The 14,694-nt window shown below is 39.8% G+C and overlaps 1 protein-coding gene across 1 annotated transcript; it reads left to right on the top strand.

Annotated features, from left to right (window-relative positions):
• The first annotated feature begins 733 nt into the window (after positions 1–733).
• LOC145415309 (UBX domain-containing protein 4-like) lies at positions 734–8,195 on the top strand. Its single transcript, XM_080284581.1, has 10 exons — positions 734–853; positions 1,561–1,695; positions 2,302–2,429; positions 2,644–2,875; positions 3,310–3,419; positions 3,762–3,910; positions 4,717–4,851; positions 5,542–5,776; positions 6,292–6,524; positions 7,558–8,195. The coding sequence occupies exons 1-10, from the start codon at positions 772–774 to the stop codon at positions 7,682–7,684; spliced, it is 1,566 nt and encodes a 521-aa protein (XP_080140707.1). The 5' UTR covers positions 734–771; the 3' UTR covers positions 7,685–8,195.
• The last annotated feature ends 6,499 nt before the right edge of the window (positions 8,196–14,694 follow it).

The following is a 14,694-nucleotide window of genomic DNA, read 5'->3' as shown; positions in this document are numbered from 1 at the left end:
GTCCCCCATTTAGGATAAGCTAGGTTAGGATAGAGTAGATTAGGATGCATCTTTAGGTTTCCTATAGGGCAAACTTTTTGCAAACGACAATTGCACTGGCAGCAGCTACTGTGCACGAGCAACGGTCTTGTGTATGCGCACTACCATAGGGTAAAGAACTTTCTGTGTGGGGGATCTTTGTACATCCACCACTGGTTCCAGCCTTCTGGGGGTCCAAGTGGCATTATATTTGGGGTCTTTCCAAATTTACCTCACCCATGTTTTACCTAATGACAGATAAATGCATAAAAGCATTACAGTAGTAGTAAAGGCATATGCAAATAGACCTGAAAAGATAAGCAAAAAAGTGTTCAAAGGCTTGCATATGAAACCGACATCATCATATGGGGCAAATGCCTCAGGGGGCATAACCTTACTTACCCTCCGGCGCCACCTACAGGTGTCCCTTTGTGCAACCTCCCGGGCAGCAACTCTTTCCCCTCTAAATATTTCTGGACAGGGATGATTGACCTGCTCCAGCTGCGAGTTTCGTGGCCTTCCTCTTGGTTTCCTCCACCCCAAGTTAACCCTCTCAGAGCTCACTCAGTAATCAGGATCAGTCTCAGGAAAATGGACTGAGTAGAAAAGGGTTAGAGACCTTGATAATGTTAGAGTACAGTAAATAAAATTGCAACTGTTTTACTGATGGTAGATACTGATGTCTTGTTCTCTTTCAGTACTTCTAGCGAGCCTCCCCTGCATGAGCCGTAGCACTTCTAAAATACAGCAGTGATGAAGTGGTTTGCAGGCAGCATCCCTGAGGCTATTGCAGCTGCCAAGTCACGCAATGCCATCTTTGTGGTGTACGTCCATGGTAAGTTAGGATAGCAGCTGCTTGTATATTAGTGAGTTTGAGTATTATTATTATTTTTTTTTACTCTGATGTTACTAGCTAAGCCTGTGTTACTGTTTTATACAGTAAACTGTGATTGGTATATTTTCTTGATTTGTTCTTGCCCTCTCTAGGTGATTCTGTTCAAGTTAGGAGAACCCTTTGTTAGTGAAGAAGTTAACGAAAGCTGTAGCTATGTATTTTAACCCTTTCCTGTTCAAAAAGTCTACCAATAATGTAAGGTGAATAAAATCAGCATATTGTAACAAGATAAAATTAATAATATGCCATCAGACTAAAGGAGCTAACTAAGCTTCCCTTGTATGCAGAAACCACACAGGCAGGCCCATTCAACCTGTTACATTAAAAATAATGTGTTAACCAAATCTCCAGCCTGACAGCTGATCAGCCAGTACTAGCTGTAGCAGTAATTATTGCCCTAGTTTCACTTGAAATGTGATCGTAGTGGACTACAGGCTTAAGCTGATCTCATGCAGTTCACCATCCTCCTTTTGGGGATAAGGATGTAAATGATGGATGTTTGTACTGTATAACCAAGCAGTTAAATGTTCTGGTTGTATCAGCACCAGCACACGAAGGCATCCCTCTCCCAGTGAAAGTTGTATATGATCCCAACTTCCCTACTTATATGTTTTCCACCACATTGACTTCCATTCCATTTATTACAGACTCATCAGAAGCCTCCAAAACAACCGATGAGACCCTAGGCCAGGAAGAAGTTGTGGCTGTGCTTGGCTCTGAGAGCTTTGTCGCCATACAATTGGAGAATGGAACAGAGGGTGCCAAGCAGTTTTCTCAAATATGTATCCTTTTTCAGTGACTACAGTACATTATTCTCATTTTGGTTTACGTAGTGGATTGACTGACTAGGAAAGTGTGAGTTAGATGGAGAGGGGGGGAAGAGGGAGGTGAATACTGAAGATGAGATGGAGGGATGAATGGAGAGGTATATGAGAAAGGGGAGGGTGAGTCAGAGAGAATGCAGGTTTCATTAACAATGAAAACTGAAACTGCCAGAATTTAAAGAAATATTTTGAGCAGTTCAAGCACTTGAAATGAGATTTGATTCGCCCAGGGTTTACCTCAGCTGAATGTTGCAACCATGAACTTTTTTTTTTTCTTTCTTTCTTTCTTTGTAGTCAAAGGGATGTTTGAGTTATCCCCAAGTCACAGTTAAAGGGATGTTCAAGTTTATCCCCATGTCATAGCTAAACGGGTTTGAGTTTACCCCCATGTCCCAGGCAAAGGCTGTGTGAGTTTACTCCATATTCTTTCCAGAGAGGTGTATGAGTTCCTGCCACAGGGATTTTCAAGTTTATCCACAGGTCACAGATAAGGAATATTTTGGTTTACCCACATGTCAAAGCTAAAGGGATATCTGCCACACATTTTCCTTAACTGTGCCTCAGACCCACTGGTATTGGTGCCGTCTCTGTTCTTCATCAGTGGAGAGACCGGGATTCCACTCGAGGTGCTGGGTGGGCCACTCACACCCAGTACTCTCACACAGAAGCTAGAGAAATTGGTGCCAAGGAAGGTGAGACTGCATTTTTTTTTTTTTTTTTTTCATCATCGGTTCCATCATCATTATTGTTGTTATCATCATATTCATTTCTTTCATCATCATCATCATCATCATATCCATTATCTCCCAGTAATAGGTATGGTGGTAGGAATCTAGAAACAGGTATTGGGAAGCCCTCGTGAACTACTGAATTCATACTTCAGAATACTATATCTATTTATTACAGGAAGGTGCTACCAGTGCAGCCACACCTACAGTCCAAACACCCACAGCTGCTGCAGAACCAGTCCCCAGTAGTAGTCAGACACAGCAGCTACAGGGAGCAGAGGCTGGAGCAGATGCTTGTGCTGAGGCTTCAACGTGTGATGAGGAGAACCCTGGGGGAGCAGGTGTGGGAGCTAGTGTAGCAAATGATGTAGAAGGCAAGGAGCAGGTGCCAGATGTCAGTAAAGAGTCAGGTGGGTTTGTGTAGTGCATTATGCACTGCAGTACTGTATGTTTTGATATTTAACCCCCTGCACTCTGATGATGTACTGTATTTTTTCTTTTTGTTATCTCCAAGTAGTGTATTAAGCATAGGAGAGACTTCTCAAACTGGAGGAGCTAGATAGAGACTTCACTCCATTGCAACTGAGGGCTTTCTTAAGCTGGTAAATATCATCTATATGAAACATGAGTAAACCAGTGAAGCCTTTGAGTATAAGTTACAGAGATGAGCACCGTGGTTAACCATCTAGCGATGTCTTCCCCTTTACGTTACCTTACCATATGTTAAACCGTCTTATGTGGCAAGTGTTGTAACAGAATGAATATTGAATTACGAAGCACTGTATGATAATGGTATTACTGTGTATTTATCTTGTCTATCATTTCTTCTTGGTTTATGGCTTAGATGACAGTGAGAATGCCAACCCAGCAGACTTAAGCCTTGAGGAGAAAGTGGAGAGAGCCAAAGCATTGCTGGCAGAGAAACAAGCTAAAGATGCTAGAGAAAAGGCTGAGGTAAACTGTTGTATTTTATTGATTGTACAGCATTAATCTGCATCTGTTACATATGTCCTCAGACTAGATTATGTCGTGTCACTAATAGATTGTAATCAGTCAATATTATAAGCATGTATTTTTGCTTTTGTATTCTGCTATACAGTAGTTTACTGTTAATGACAAGTACCCTTGTGTGCAAGATTAGCTACTGGAAGTAAGATGATAGTGGTGAGGATTGTCTGATTTGTTGAACAAGGAACCTGAATGAGTGCTGTCAGTGGTGTATGTAAGAGCTGGACCCTACATGCCCTGTTTATTAGTAGGAATAGGATTATGATAATGTTTCTTTTCATTTTGTAGGAAGGACGTCAAAAGGAAATAGATCGGAGAAAAATGGGACAGGAAATAGCCAAGCAAAGGCAACAGCAAGAGGAGGAAAACATAAAACAAGCAGTACTGGAAAGGAAGAGAGACAAGGAGGAAGACAGGCTAGCACGAGAGAGAGTCAGGTAATTGACTAGGACAATATTTTTTTTAGTTAACCCCCTCACTCCAATAACATTTTTCATCATAATGTTTGGTGCTGAAGAGGATTGCCTTCATGTAATGGTACCAATATGACTGGGCAGTGGAGCTGCTTGGTTATACAAGTGTTCTTCAGTTCCCTGCTTATCCTCTGAAAGGAGGATGGTGATCTATGAAAGAAGGGTAATTGTAGCCCGCAGTCCACCAGGTTTAGGTTCAAATGAACCTAGTGTTGTAACTGTTGCTATCACTACTACTGGTTACTTGCTCCAGACAAATTTATTCAGCTCAGGAAAGCCTTTTCAAACTGGAGAAGTTAGAGATAGCCTTCATTTGCCCCTTCAGTAAAAGAGGTTTACCCAGAGCTAAATAAAACTTCCTGGAGATAGCAGGAATAAATTATGAAACCAATTCACTCGATTGAAGGGGTCAGGAAACTCCCTAACACTTCATCCTGTACCATTCAGATACTGAATGTGGCACATGTATGTTCTTTTGTTTATTGTTTAATTAATCTGTGTCTCACTATTTCGTGGCAGCTTTTGAATAGAAAGATTAGTGTATTGATTGAGCCTTGTTTCTTCACTGTATATAACCAGACATCTCAAAATACGGGACTTTAAAGACATTACAGTTCTACATCTCTGCATTACTGTATTTCCATAGCATCTTGTCATGACTAGCACTATAATCTAGTGCTAATCTCTCACTATGACTGTATTCGTAATGGAGATATGGCAGTCTTAAGCCAAGTTAAGATGAAAATGGCAGCAATGTTCTTTTCCCACAGAGCGCAGATTGCCACAGACCGTGCCGAAAGAGAAGCCCGTGCTGCCCTTCTGCGAGGTGAGCAACCACCCCCGGGACCTGATGTTGCCGCCTCTGCCAGACCTGCACCCCAGCCCACTCCTACACCTTCCACCAGGTCAGACAGCAGCACACCAAACCACTGCATACTTAATCCCAGTTTTGGAATGTAGTTTTCAAGGTTAGAGATAATGGGTACGTTAGGGGCATTTACCAGCCTCTTACTTAATGTGGTGCAACCTTAAGGAGACCACACAAAATGACAATCCAAGTGATTTCTTGTAATCCAGGAAACCATTTACCACCTACATTAGGTGGTAACCATATAACCAAATGATGCTAGATGGTTGTTGGGTTTAGGCACTAACTGAATGGGACCTGAAAGTTTATATCCTAGGGATAGTTGGGATTTATTGCTTTCACACTGCCACTCTGGTAATTGAGACTGCTCACTCACACCTTAAATGTTGGGACTGAGTAATCTAGCCCTGTGGTGTTATGTTTCTGATGATAATAAAAAGAAAGATGATGGATGGATGTAAATATATTATGTCCGGATAGTAAGCATAACTAAAGTGGTGGTGGTTTTTGGTATTACCACTTATTCACATTGACATTAATTTGTTGCATTGCAGATATCAGTGGTGATTTATGAATAGTTGTGTGATAAATTTCACGGAGCATGCTATTGATAGTCCACCCACTTTTATACTTTCTTTTTCCATGTTTATGGATTTTGCTTCACCCCATTCTTAGGTGGGAAAGAAAGGCCATAATGATGATAATGATGAAGTATCTCTTGTTTCAGCAACACATCCAGACTGAAGTTCCGCCTACCCAATGGCAGCTCCAGTCTTGCCCAGTTCCCTGCCACCACAACACTGGATGAGGTGCGGCAGTACATCCAAGATAACATAGCTCTTCCTTTCTCCTCTTTCACCCTGGCCTCAACTGTCCATCAGGGGTCATTCAGAGCCGAAGATAATGCTATGTCTCTCAGGGACCTGGGACTTGTGCCTTCTGCCATATTGGCTATTTTGCCGGTATGATTATATCACAAGTATTCTTTACTATTAAGCATTCTTTGTGTTTGTTTTCCCCTGTGTGTGTGTGTGTGTGTGTGTGTGTGTGTGTGTGTGTGTGTGTGTTTGTGTGTGTGTGTGTGTGCGAGAGAGGGAGAGAGAGAAAGAGAATACAAAAAGTTCCTGTTATAAGTCTGTGATGTGTTCCAATATATGACAGCTTTTTTCATTCAGTTGGTACAGTAAAATGGGGGTATCTGATAAATCAGTTTTTCACAGTAATTAGGAAAGAAACTTGAGTGAGTAAATTTCCTTTTATTTACCATGAATATAATAGCAGAAGAAAAAATAAAACAGAGAGAAAACTTAGTAATTTCAGTGTCCAGGAGATGATACAATAAAAAATAAGAACTCTGTTGCCAGTATTATGTAGCCATGTATAGACTTGGTTACAATAGTTTGTCTGTCAATGTGAGAGATGAAAAACAGTTATTGGTAATTGGACTTTGAATTAATTAGGGTATTGTTGTCAGCAGGCTAGTGGTGGTAGTGGTGTGGGGAGGTCACTAACCAGTGGTGGTGGTGGTGGGTTCTGGGACATCCTGTGGCTCCTTCTCACCCCCATCACCTTTTTGTTGGGCATGTTGCGACGTTTCATGGGTGGGGGAGGTGGAGAGAATCGTCCTGTCCGCAGCAATGCAAATGGACCAGCAGAACCTAAGCCAAAACAGGAGGAGGGCTCGGCAACCACACGCAACCGCCCTCAAACGTTAGTCTCTACCTTTTGTATGTGCACATTTAATAAAAAAGGTCATGCCGGAGAAGGCACTAACATAACCTGGCAGTGTTATACAGAGGATCCTCACCTCCCTCCCTGTTCACCAGGAGGAGGATGGTGGACTGCAGGAGGAGGGGAGCTTCTGCCTGCAGCCCACTGGATTCACTTTCAGATGAGCCAGGGACCACGGTAATGACAGTGTCATAGGGGTGAAATTATACAGTAATGCAAGTGGACTGTGTAGCATATGAGATGGAGCCAAGAACTTTTGAAGGATTGAGTGATGTATGGAATGGTAAGTAAAATGTTGATGTAAAACTTTATTGTTGATGGGATGGCTCTATTTAGTAGACATGTATGAAGTGCATTTGTAAAGAAAAATACCAAAATATTAATTTACAGATTACTAGGCCCTTGAGATGGAGTCAGTATTCCAGGAACTTAAACGATATGTAAGTGAATGTTTGGTCTATTTCATTAGGCATGATGTTAGTGATGTTAAGTAAGAATTTGGTCCATTTAAATAAGCAGACTAGCTTTTTTTTAATTCTTCGTGGACCCTACCTCACTCCATCCTTAGGGAGGAGATTGGAGAGTAGGTCTGGTTTATGATGATGGTGGTGATTATAATGCAGTCTGTGTTTAGATAAAAAAGATTTAGATACTTTAAAGCAGAATTTTAAGGTATGCAATGTGAATCACTAAGAAAGAGATGTTAGAAGTCTTCCCAGACCCACCAGAATATGGTCCCAAGACTCGGGTACATGCAGATAGGGAGGTGAATTTGGTAACAGTATTCAGATAACATGCTTTCTCCCTGTTCATCAGGATACCTGATGAAAGCGAAGAGAAGAAATCTGACGTGCATATGTAAGGAGACATATAACAAAGTGATTATCTCAGCTTGAACTTTCAGTCTTTTTACTTAGTGTTGAGTTCCCTGCCTAAGAGTGATGATTGTTTGGTTGATCACAAATTTTTAACCACACTTTACTCTTATTTTTATAAATGTATATATTCTCAGAGCCTATGGTAACCGTGGAGAAGCTCGGCTGCGGCGAGAGGGCAACATATACCGCTTTTCCAATCCTGATGATGATGACGACGATGAAAACAACACTTGGAATGGCAATTCCACACAGCAGATGTGAGGCACATGTGTAGCAGCAAAAAATTTGCAGTAGTGTTATTTTTATAATGCATCAATGCCTTCAGTTATTCTGACTGATCTGTACTGTAATCATTAAAAGCTTATAGGGATAAATTTTATTATGAAAAATGCTGTTGACATTGTTGTTGATACACAGACGAGTTAGAAGCTGTGGTTGCAATACTAGTGGTAGAAGAACAAGTATTTTATTTATTTGTTTATAAGGAGTTGAATGGAAACTGGATTCCAGGATATTTGTTTTCAATTGCCAGGTGCTTTTTGTCATGGAATTTTTGCATCTACATGATGGTTGTGTATTGAAGGCAGCCTTTTAGAAAACTTTAGTTTTGAAACTGTTCATGTAGCCCATAGCTTGTAGAAACATCTCACAATTTAGTATATTTTTGTAGTTTTAGTTCCAAATATAGTTGAAGCCATTGAAGCCACACTTGAAAGAGTGACAGACATTAAATATATTCTTCAGGTGATTAAATTAGTTCCTGCAGTGCCTGGTGTTGGTGGTTAGAATGTTCCAGTCTTGCATAGGTACAGTAGCCAAGAAGTAATTGGAGGGGTTTGAATATATATTGCCATCATGTGCACTGGATGGTGGTACCTTAGTCTCAGGCCTTTGCACCTCAGAGGGAGTTATATGGGATTGGCTGCTGTGTGGCACTATTGCCTGTCCTTCTTCCCTTATCATATACCTTTACAAGAGTTAGTAAGACTGCATACAACTTCCTAGTGTTTCCTTGATAAAGCTGTTCTTCTCATGGTAAGAGCTTGATCCATATATAATATTATAACTTCCCGAACCAGTCATGTTCTTTGCACACCAACCTCTCCATCGTTTCCTTCACCTCTTGAACGACTCCTCTGCCATATTATTTTTCCTGGTATATCTGCCAGAGGACTTTTTTTTTTTTTTTTTTTTTTTTTTTTTTTCTGGGTTGCCTCTGATGACTTTATTTGGTTAATGAAAGTTCTTTTATGAACAGGAGGGGTTGGGAGCAATGGTTTATTAATCCATTGGAGATCTCCTCTCAACTAATATTTTTGTTGTGTAATCTGTCAGGAATTGAGCATACAATAGTTGGTTTGTTACCTGAAGGAAGTAGGCTGACAGCTTGACACTGAGTTATGAGTGCACTAAATTTGTTGAAGCTCCTGTTCTTAGATAGGAATGAATCTCCAGGGTTACTAGTCAGATTGACCATCCAGTGTGACAATACAAGATCATTATTTGAGTTGAAAAGGGTAAGAGATCCTCAGCATTTTAGAACAAACTCACTAGTCTTGAAGATTTCAGGCTCTCACTCCAGCCATCCCACCACCGCAGTTTAAAAATTAACCATGTATCCCTTACACTCTGTGAGCCATTCTTAACTTGAATCAAATAGTTTATAGAATGTAATATTGGTTTCACAAAATTTATTTGTTAATGTTCTGCACAGCCATCAGTTATTCAGAAATTATGGAACTGTTCTGGTATTGTAAGTTTGTGAACAAATAAAAGTTGACCTCCAGTGGGTCTCGTGATGTATTGTTAAGTGCACAGGTGCTTGATGATACCAAGATGCCACTCAGTCATCTGTCATGTCTGTTCATAGGGCATAGTGGTTAATCTGTGTTATTTTTGCTGCTGCCAAACTGTTGTATTTTGCTCAGGTGCGACTTTTTGAACTAGGTGGGTTTGATACTGTATACCATAGCATTCATTAACCTCTTCATTACAAGATGGTGTCTCTCTGTTTAAAACAGCCATCTGGAGGTAGTGAGAACAAAATTAAAAGTACATCATAGTGCTGAAAGGGTTGATTAGCTTTTCACCAGAATCCTGTGACTGTCCCTCAACCAGTAATCGCTAATGCACTTTCTCTCTCCTGGTTTCTAGATGCTACCTCACCCTATATATTGGTATGGAAAAAGGTCAGGAATTACAGTGACTCATATTTATTCTTTCCCTGTTTCTAGTTCCTAACCTCACCCTAGTCATAGGTGAGGAAAAGAGGTCAGGATGATGATGGATACTTGAGGAGTAAAAGCATACGACATACCAGTAATATGTTGGGTAATCCTGTGAGCGAGTCAACATGTAATGAAATCGCATCTAGGTCATATATCAGCAATACTGTGTTTGGAAGGTGTACATAAGTGTTTGAATTGAGCTTTATACATTTTGGTGTGTTGATGTATGTTTATAAAACTACAGTATATGAACAGAGTAGATGTCAGTTTATTTACAAAAAGATGATAGTACATTATGTATATATTGCTTGGTCATAAGATATCAGGGTTTAGAAATGTATCCCAAGGTGAAAATTAAAGGAGTTTCATATCAGAACTAAGCTGTGTTAATATCAGTGATGGATTTACTGGTAGAGAGAAAGTGGAAGTATTGTTTAAATTCTTGGTGTTAGTAAGGGTGACACTGCATTGCACAGTTTATATCTTATATTATTGCGTTGGGAAACAATAAAGTACGAGCAATCCTCATTATAGGTCAGCGATGGGTTCCAACACATCACAGCTTTTTTCAGACAGGTGGAGCTACATTGTAAAATGGTTGAAACTGATGCTGGAGAGGAATGCCTTCTTGTGGTGGTACTGATATAACCATGAAGTGTACTGGTATAACCATGAAGTGCAGCTGCCTGGTTATACAAATGTCCCTCAGCTCTCTTCCTGTCTCCCCAAAAGAGGATGTTAAAGTGCTGGAGAAGGGCGGCTTCAGCCTGCAGTCCTTGGTTCATGTTCAGATGAGACAGGAATTGCAAGGAACTATCTGGTTAAAACTGGCAAGTCAACCTTGTGGGTACTAGTGGAACTTTATAAGCTTTTTTACGTACAGTAATGTAGTATGGACTTCAGCAAATAGTAACATAATAAAAAGTAAGTTATAATAAGGACTAAGATTGTACTACCCTCATCATGTAACAATGTAAAAAGCAATTAACATGGGTGAGAGTGTGAAGCTGGAAATATATCCTCTCTTTATTTGTGTAGAGTTGCGATGATCCTTCTGTGGAACACTTGTGCAACAAATGCCTTTGACATATCAGCAGCTAAACTCTGTCACCAGGCCTGGTTTTCTGTACATGGTAGTTGAAACTTAGTTTCATGACTCTGAAGCAAACAATACCGATTACATTGATCTGTTCCAAGCACAGTTTTCAGCTGTAGATTCTGGAGGCTGATTGGTTAATTCCATGGCAAGAGAAGCAGGAGTAGCAACAAGACTTCTCTTACTGACTGTACCTTCTGTCACACAGGATGAAGGAAATTATTCCTGAAGTTTCTTTTCTCTAATTCAAGTCCTCAAAGAGATCAAAGAGTCTTTCACAGGTTATCTCTATCCTAGTTGCACTTGGGAAAATTGGGTTAGGATGAACCATCACCATCATCATCATCATCATCATCCAGACCTCCTTTCCCATCCTAGGGCTGGGTGAGGAGTAGCAGCATCCAGACAGCCCAAGTTTGCCCAATTCAATTTGCATGATGATGTATAACAGTGTAAATTCTTTTATGTATCATTGTATACTCTTTTTTTATATATATATATATATTTTCAATCAGAACATTAGTGGTGAGGGTATTCATAGTTACAGTATCTTTCAGGGATGTAAAAAGTTCCATCAAAATATATACTGTATAAGGTACAGTTGTGAGCACATGGAGTGGAGACACTGACCCCCTGCAGACACACAAATACAGAGCTATCTCTGGCTGGAGACTCAGAGTGGGGGAGCTGGGGTAGAAGATTGGTATACACTTTTCATTTTTCCGTTTCTCAATCTTGAAAGTTAAGATGTAACTAGATTAACACCAAAATATGATGCTAGTCACAGAAAAGTGCTATGTAAGGATTTAGAGCTGTAGTATTGCTGTAATCTGTTACTGAGCTACATAAAAAGAAGCTGCAACAGGACAGAAATCTGGGCCAAGTTAAGGCGAAGGACTGTAGTACTTTGTCCTCAGCCTACTTCTACTTTCTTCTGGCCCTCCACTTCCCCAACTGGAACCTGTCAGTCAGAAATGATCCAGTGCCTGTTTCATGTGCTTGCAACCATATCTAGAATGTAGTGGAAATATTGTGATGTTTTGGAAAGGGGTATTAATACTACGCAGTTTTAAATCTGTTAATAGATATGGAATCATCATCATCATCATCAGGACCTCCTTTCCCACCTTAGGGCAGGGTGAGAGGTGGAAAATGTATGAAAAATGTGGATTTATACAATTAAATTTTAAGGCATAGTATGTAGAAACTTCCTATACTGTTGTTTGCAGATGATACTGTATTAAATGAAGATGAAGGGGAACTTTAGTCTCTGCTATTGGATGGACACAGGTGACAGAAGTGAAAATGAGTTACTTGAGAGGAGCATGTGAAGTTGCATGGAGAGACAGACTGACAAATGAGGAAGTGAAAGAGTGTTGTGGTGTGGATGTGGAAGTGATACAAAGTATTAGGAGAAATACATTAAGGTGGTTTGACCATGTGGTGAGGATGGAGAGTGAGAAACTAATGAGGAGAGAGTATGTGAGTGAGGTAGATGGGGGGGGAGGGAGAGGGAGGCCAAGGATGAGGGATGGAGTAGAAGGGTATATGAGAGAGGGAGTTATGAGCTGGGGGAGGGCAGTGAAAAGGTGGTGGACAGGGTGACATGGAGGCAATTTGTTTGTGGCCGTCCCTTAAGGGATTAAGGCTTCTGGCAAAAGCTAGATACCCGGTAGATAGATATACGTAGAGTGCTGAAGATTGATCTATGTATGCTGTGAATTTTTGTTAGTAGCATTTGGTATATCAGTGAAGATGCCTTGTAATAAAGATGGAGGTGAGGTAATTTACTTTGTTTTTGCAAAGCATGTATAAATTTGGGTATGCCTCTTTGTGTGTGTGTGTTTGTGTATGAGAGAAAGAGAGGGGAGGCCAGCATATTTAGAGCTCCCATCCATTCTTATGTTTAGCAAGAGTGATCCATTTAGTATGTTGCGGAGTTTCCTAGTGTTATTGAATTGGTGCAACTAATGCACATAATTAGACAAAGTTTTTTAAATATCAGTATATTATACATGACTTCAAGACCTCATGTTAATGTTTTCATAATTCACATGTTACAGGAACAATAACATGGGAAACTGGGTTAGGATAATGAAAGAATACCTTGGAAGAAATAATAAAGCATTCCTACTCACACTTCTTTTCTAAGATCTATAAGCAAGTCTGAATTTATGGTGTGGGTTTCCTCTTTTCTTATGTTACAATGAAAATCCATCTTAAGGTCTGTTGGCCCTAGGTAGAACATTGATGCACCAACTAAAATTTAGATCATTCAGCACCATCACAGTAGATCAATTTATGTAACACTGGACTCATACTGTACCACTCTAGTAGTAGAGGACAACAGCTACACCTCTTAACTGCAGGATGTGTGGGTTCTCTGATGTTATATTTCCATTTGCAGGCCATGTCTCAGCATATAAGGGGTTACTAAAGGTAAATCACATACTGTACAGTACAGTAATTTGTATCCGGCAAATATGTGAGTATTTTAGATTTACGGCAAAAGTTCTAATTTCTGAACTGACAGAGACTTGATTTAGGGTGTTTATGTGGTCCCAGTCTTCTCCTGCAGTTCACCATTCCCCTTCTGGGATATAGGGAGGCGAAAGATGTTTGTATTTTTGGAACGTATTTCTGACTTATAACAAGGACTGTTTGTACTGATTGTGCTGTACAAGGAATGATTTTTGAAAGTTTGGCATTTGAAACTAAATTAGTTGGACAAAGTTGTAACAACTAGTCTTTTATTACAATAACAAATTTTCCAAGTGGTATTCAGTAGTGCTCTAGATTTATTTTCATAATGCTGATGCAGTTTATGTTTCTGGTTAACCATTGCTTCACCAAGTCTGCCATTTTTATCATTGTGTACAGTGTGAACTCATGAGTTACAGAAATAGTTTTTTAATTTATCATATTGTACCAGAATTAGGTTTTTCGTATACTGTACTGTACAGTGTATGCCTATAAATACAAAGATGTATTGCAGTATAGTATTTAAGACTAAAAAGTACACGGTGAGTGCAAGACAATATGTACTGTACTGTAACTGCAGTAGTAATAATCAACAAGTTCAAGTTTTATTCTTTGTTTTTATTACCATGTATGTTATTGAGTGTCGTGAGAAGTTACTATTTTTTTTTTTTTTTTTTTTTCCTAAGCTGAAGAAATGATTAAACCCGTTGCCCACACTATCATATAAGTGTACTTTGTTCAGACTTACACTATACTGTAGGTTTTTACCTTAACCTGGCCCAGATTTTTATCCTATGAGGCAAAAGGTCAAGGAAAGGTTGCATCACAGCAGTTAGTTGTTGTTGTGTCCTCGGTCTCATCTGGAAATGAACCTGGTGAACTGCAGGCTGAAATAACTCATTTGCTGCAATTCACCATCCTCACTTGGGGGGAATAGAGAAGGAGTTGAGAGGTTTTTGTATGATCGGACAGCAGTCCTACCCAGTTATAGTGATTAGCCATTATGTGTTGGCATCCATCTTCAGCACAACAGCATGGATAAACTAATAAGCCTGTTAGCATTCTTAGAGGTCATGATTTGTCAAGTGAATAAAGATTTACCTTCATCTGATTAGGTGAGCTTTCAGGATTTTGCTAGCTAATGGTTGCTGGCAGAAAGATTACTAATTAAGGTCACTCATCCTTTCCCAATTATGTACAGTAATAATGAGAGGTGTAGCAAGGGAAAATTGGGAACAATGCACAATTGATTGCAACAAACAGGGTGACAGGAGTGAGAAATGGAATTACTGAATGGATACAAAGGCATATATTGAGATGGGATGGACATATGCAATGTATGCATATAAACGAAGTGCCAAAGTATGTCTTTTAAAGTTAGAATGAGGGAAATGAAGATCATGACCATATGTGGTATGGAAGAAATAATGTGGATCAATATGCTGGTGAGAGAAGGTAGAGGAAGA

This window comes from Coenobita brevimanus, chromosome 102 (genome assembly GCF_032717465.1).
Source record: "Coenobita brevimanus isolate Jiangsu-jjx chromosome 102, ASM3271746v2, whole genome shotgun sequence".
In the NCBI taxonomy this organism is placed as follows: Eukaryota; Metazoa; Arthropoda; class Malacostraca; order Decapoda; family Coenobitidae; genus Coenobita; species Coenobita brevimanus.
Note: the sequence above shows the minus strand (reverse complement) of the source record. Positions and strands in the feature narration are given on the sequence as shown.

Bases quoted from the DNA above. Each gene is read 5' to 3' on its own strand.
- LOC145415309 (XM_080284581.1), top strand. From the start codon at position 772: ATGAAGTGGTTTGCAGGCAGCATCCCTGAGGCTATTGCAGCTGCCAAG. The intron at 3,420-3,761 runs GTAAACTGTTGT...TTCATTTTGTAG, and splicing joins ATGCTAGAGAAAAGGCTGAG to GAAGGACGTCAAAAGGAAAT. The intron at 5,777-6,291 runs GTATGATTATAT...TGTTGTCAGCAG, and splicing joins CCATATTGGCTATTTTGCCG to GCTAGTGGTGGTAGTGGTGT.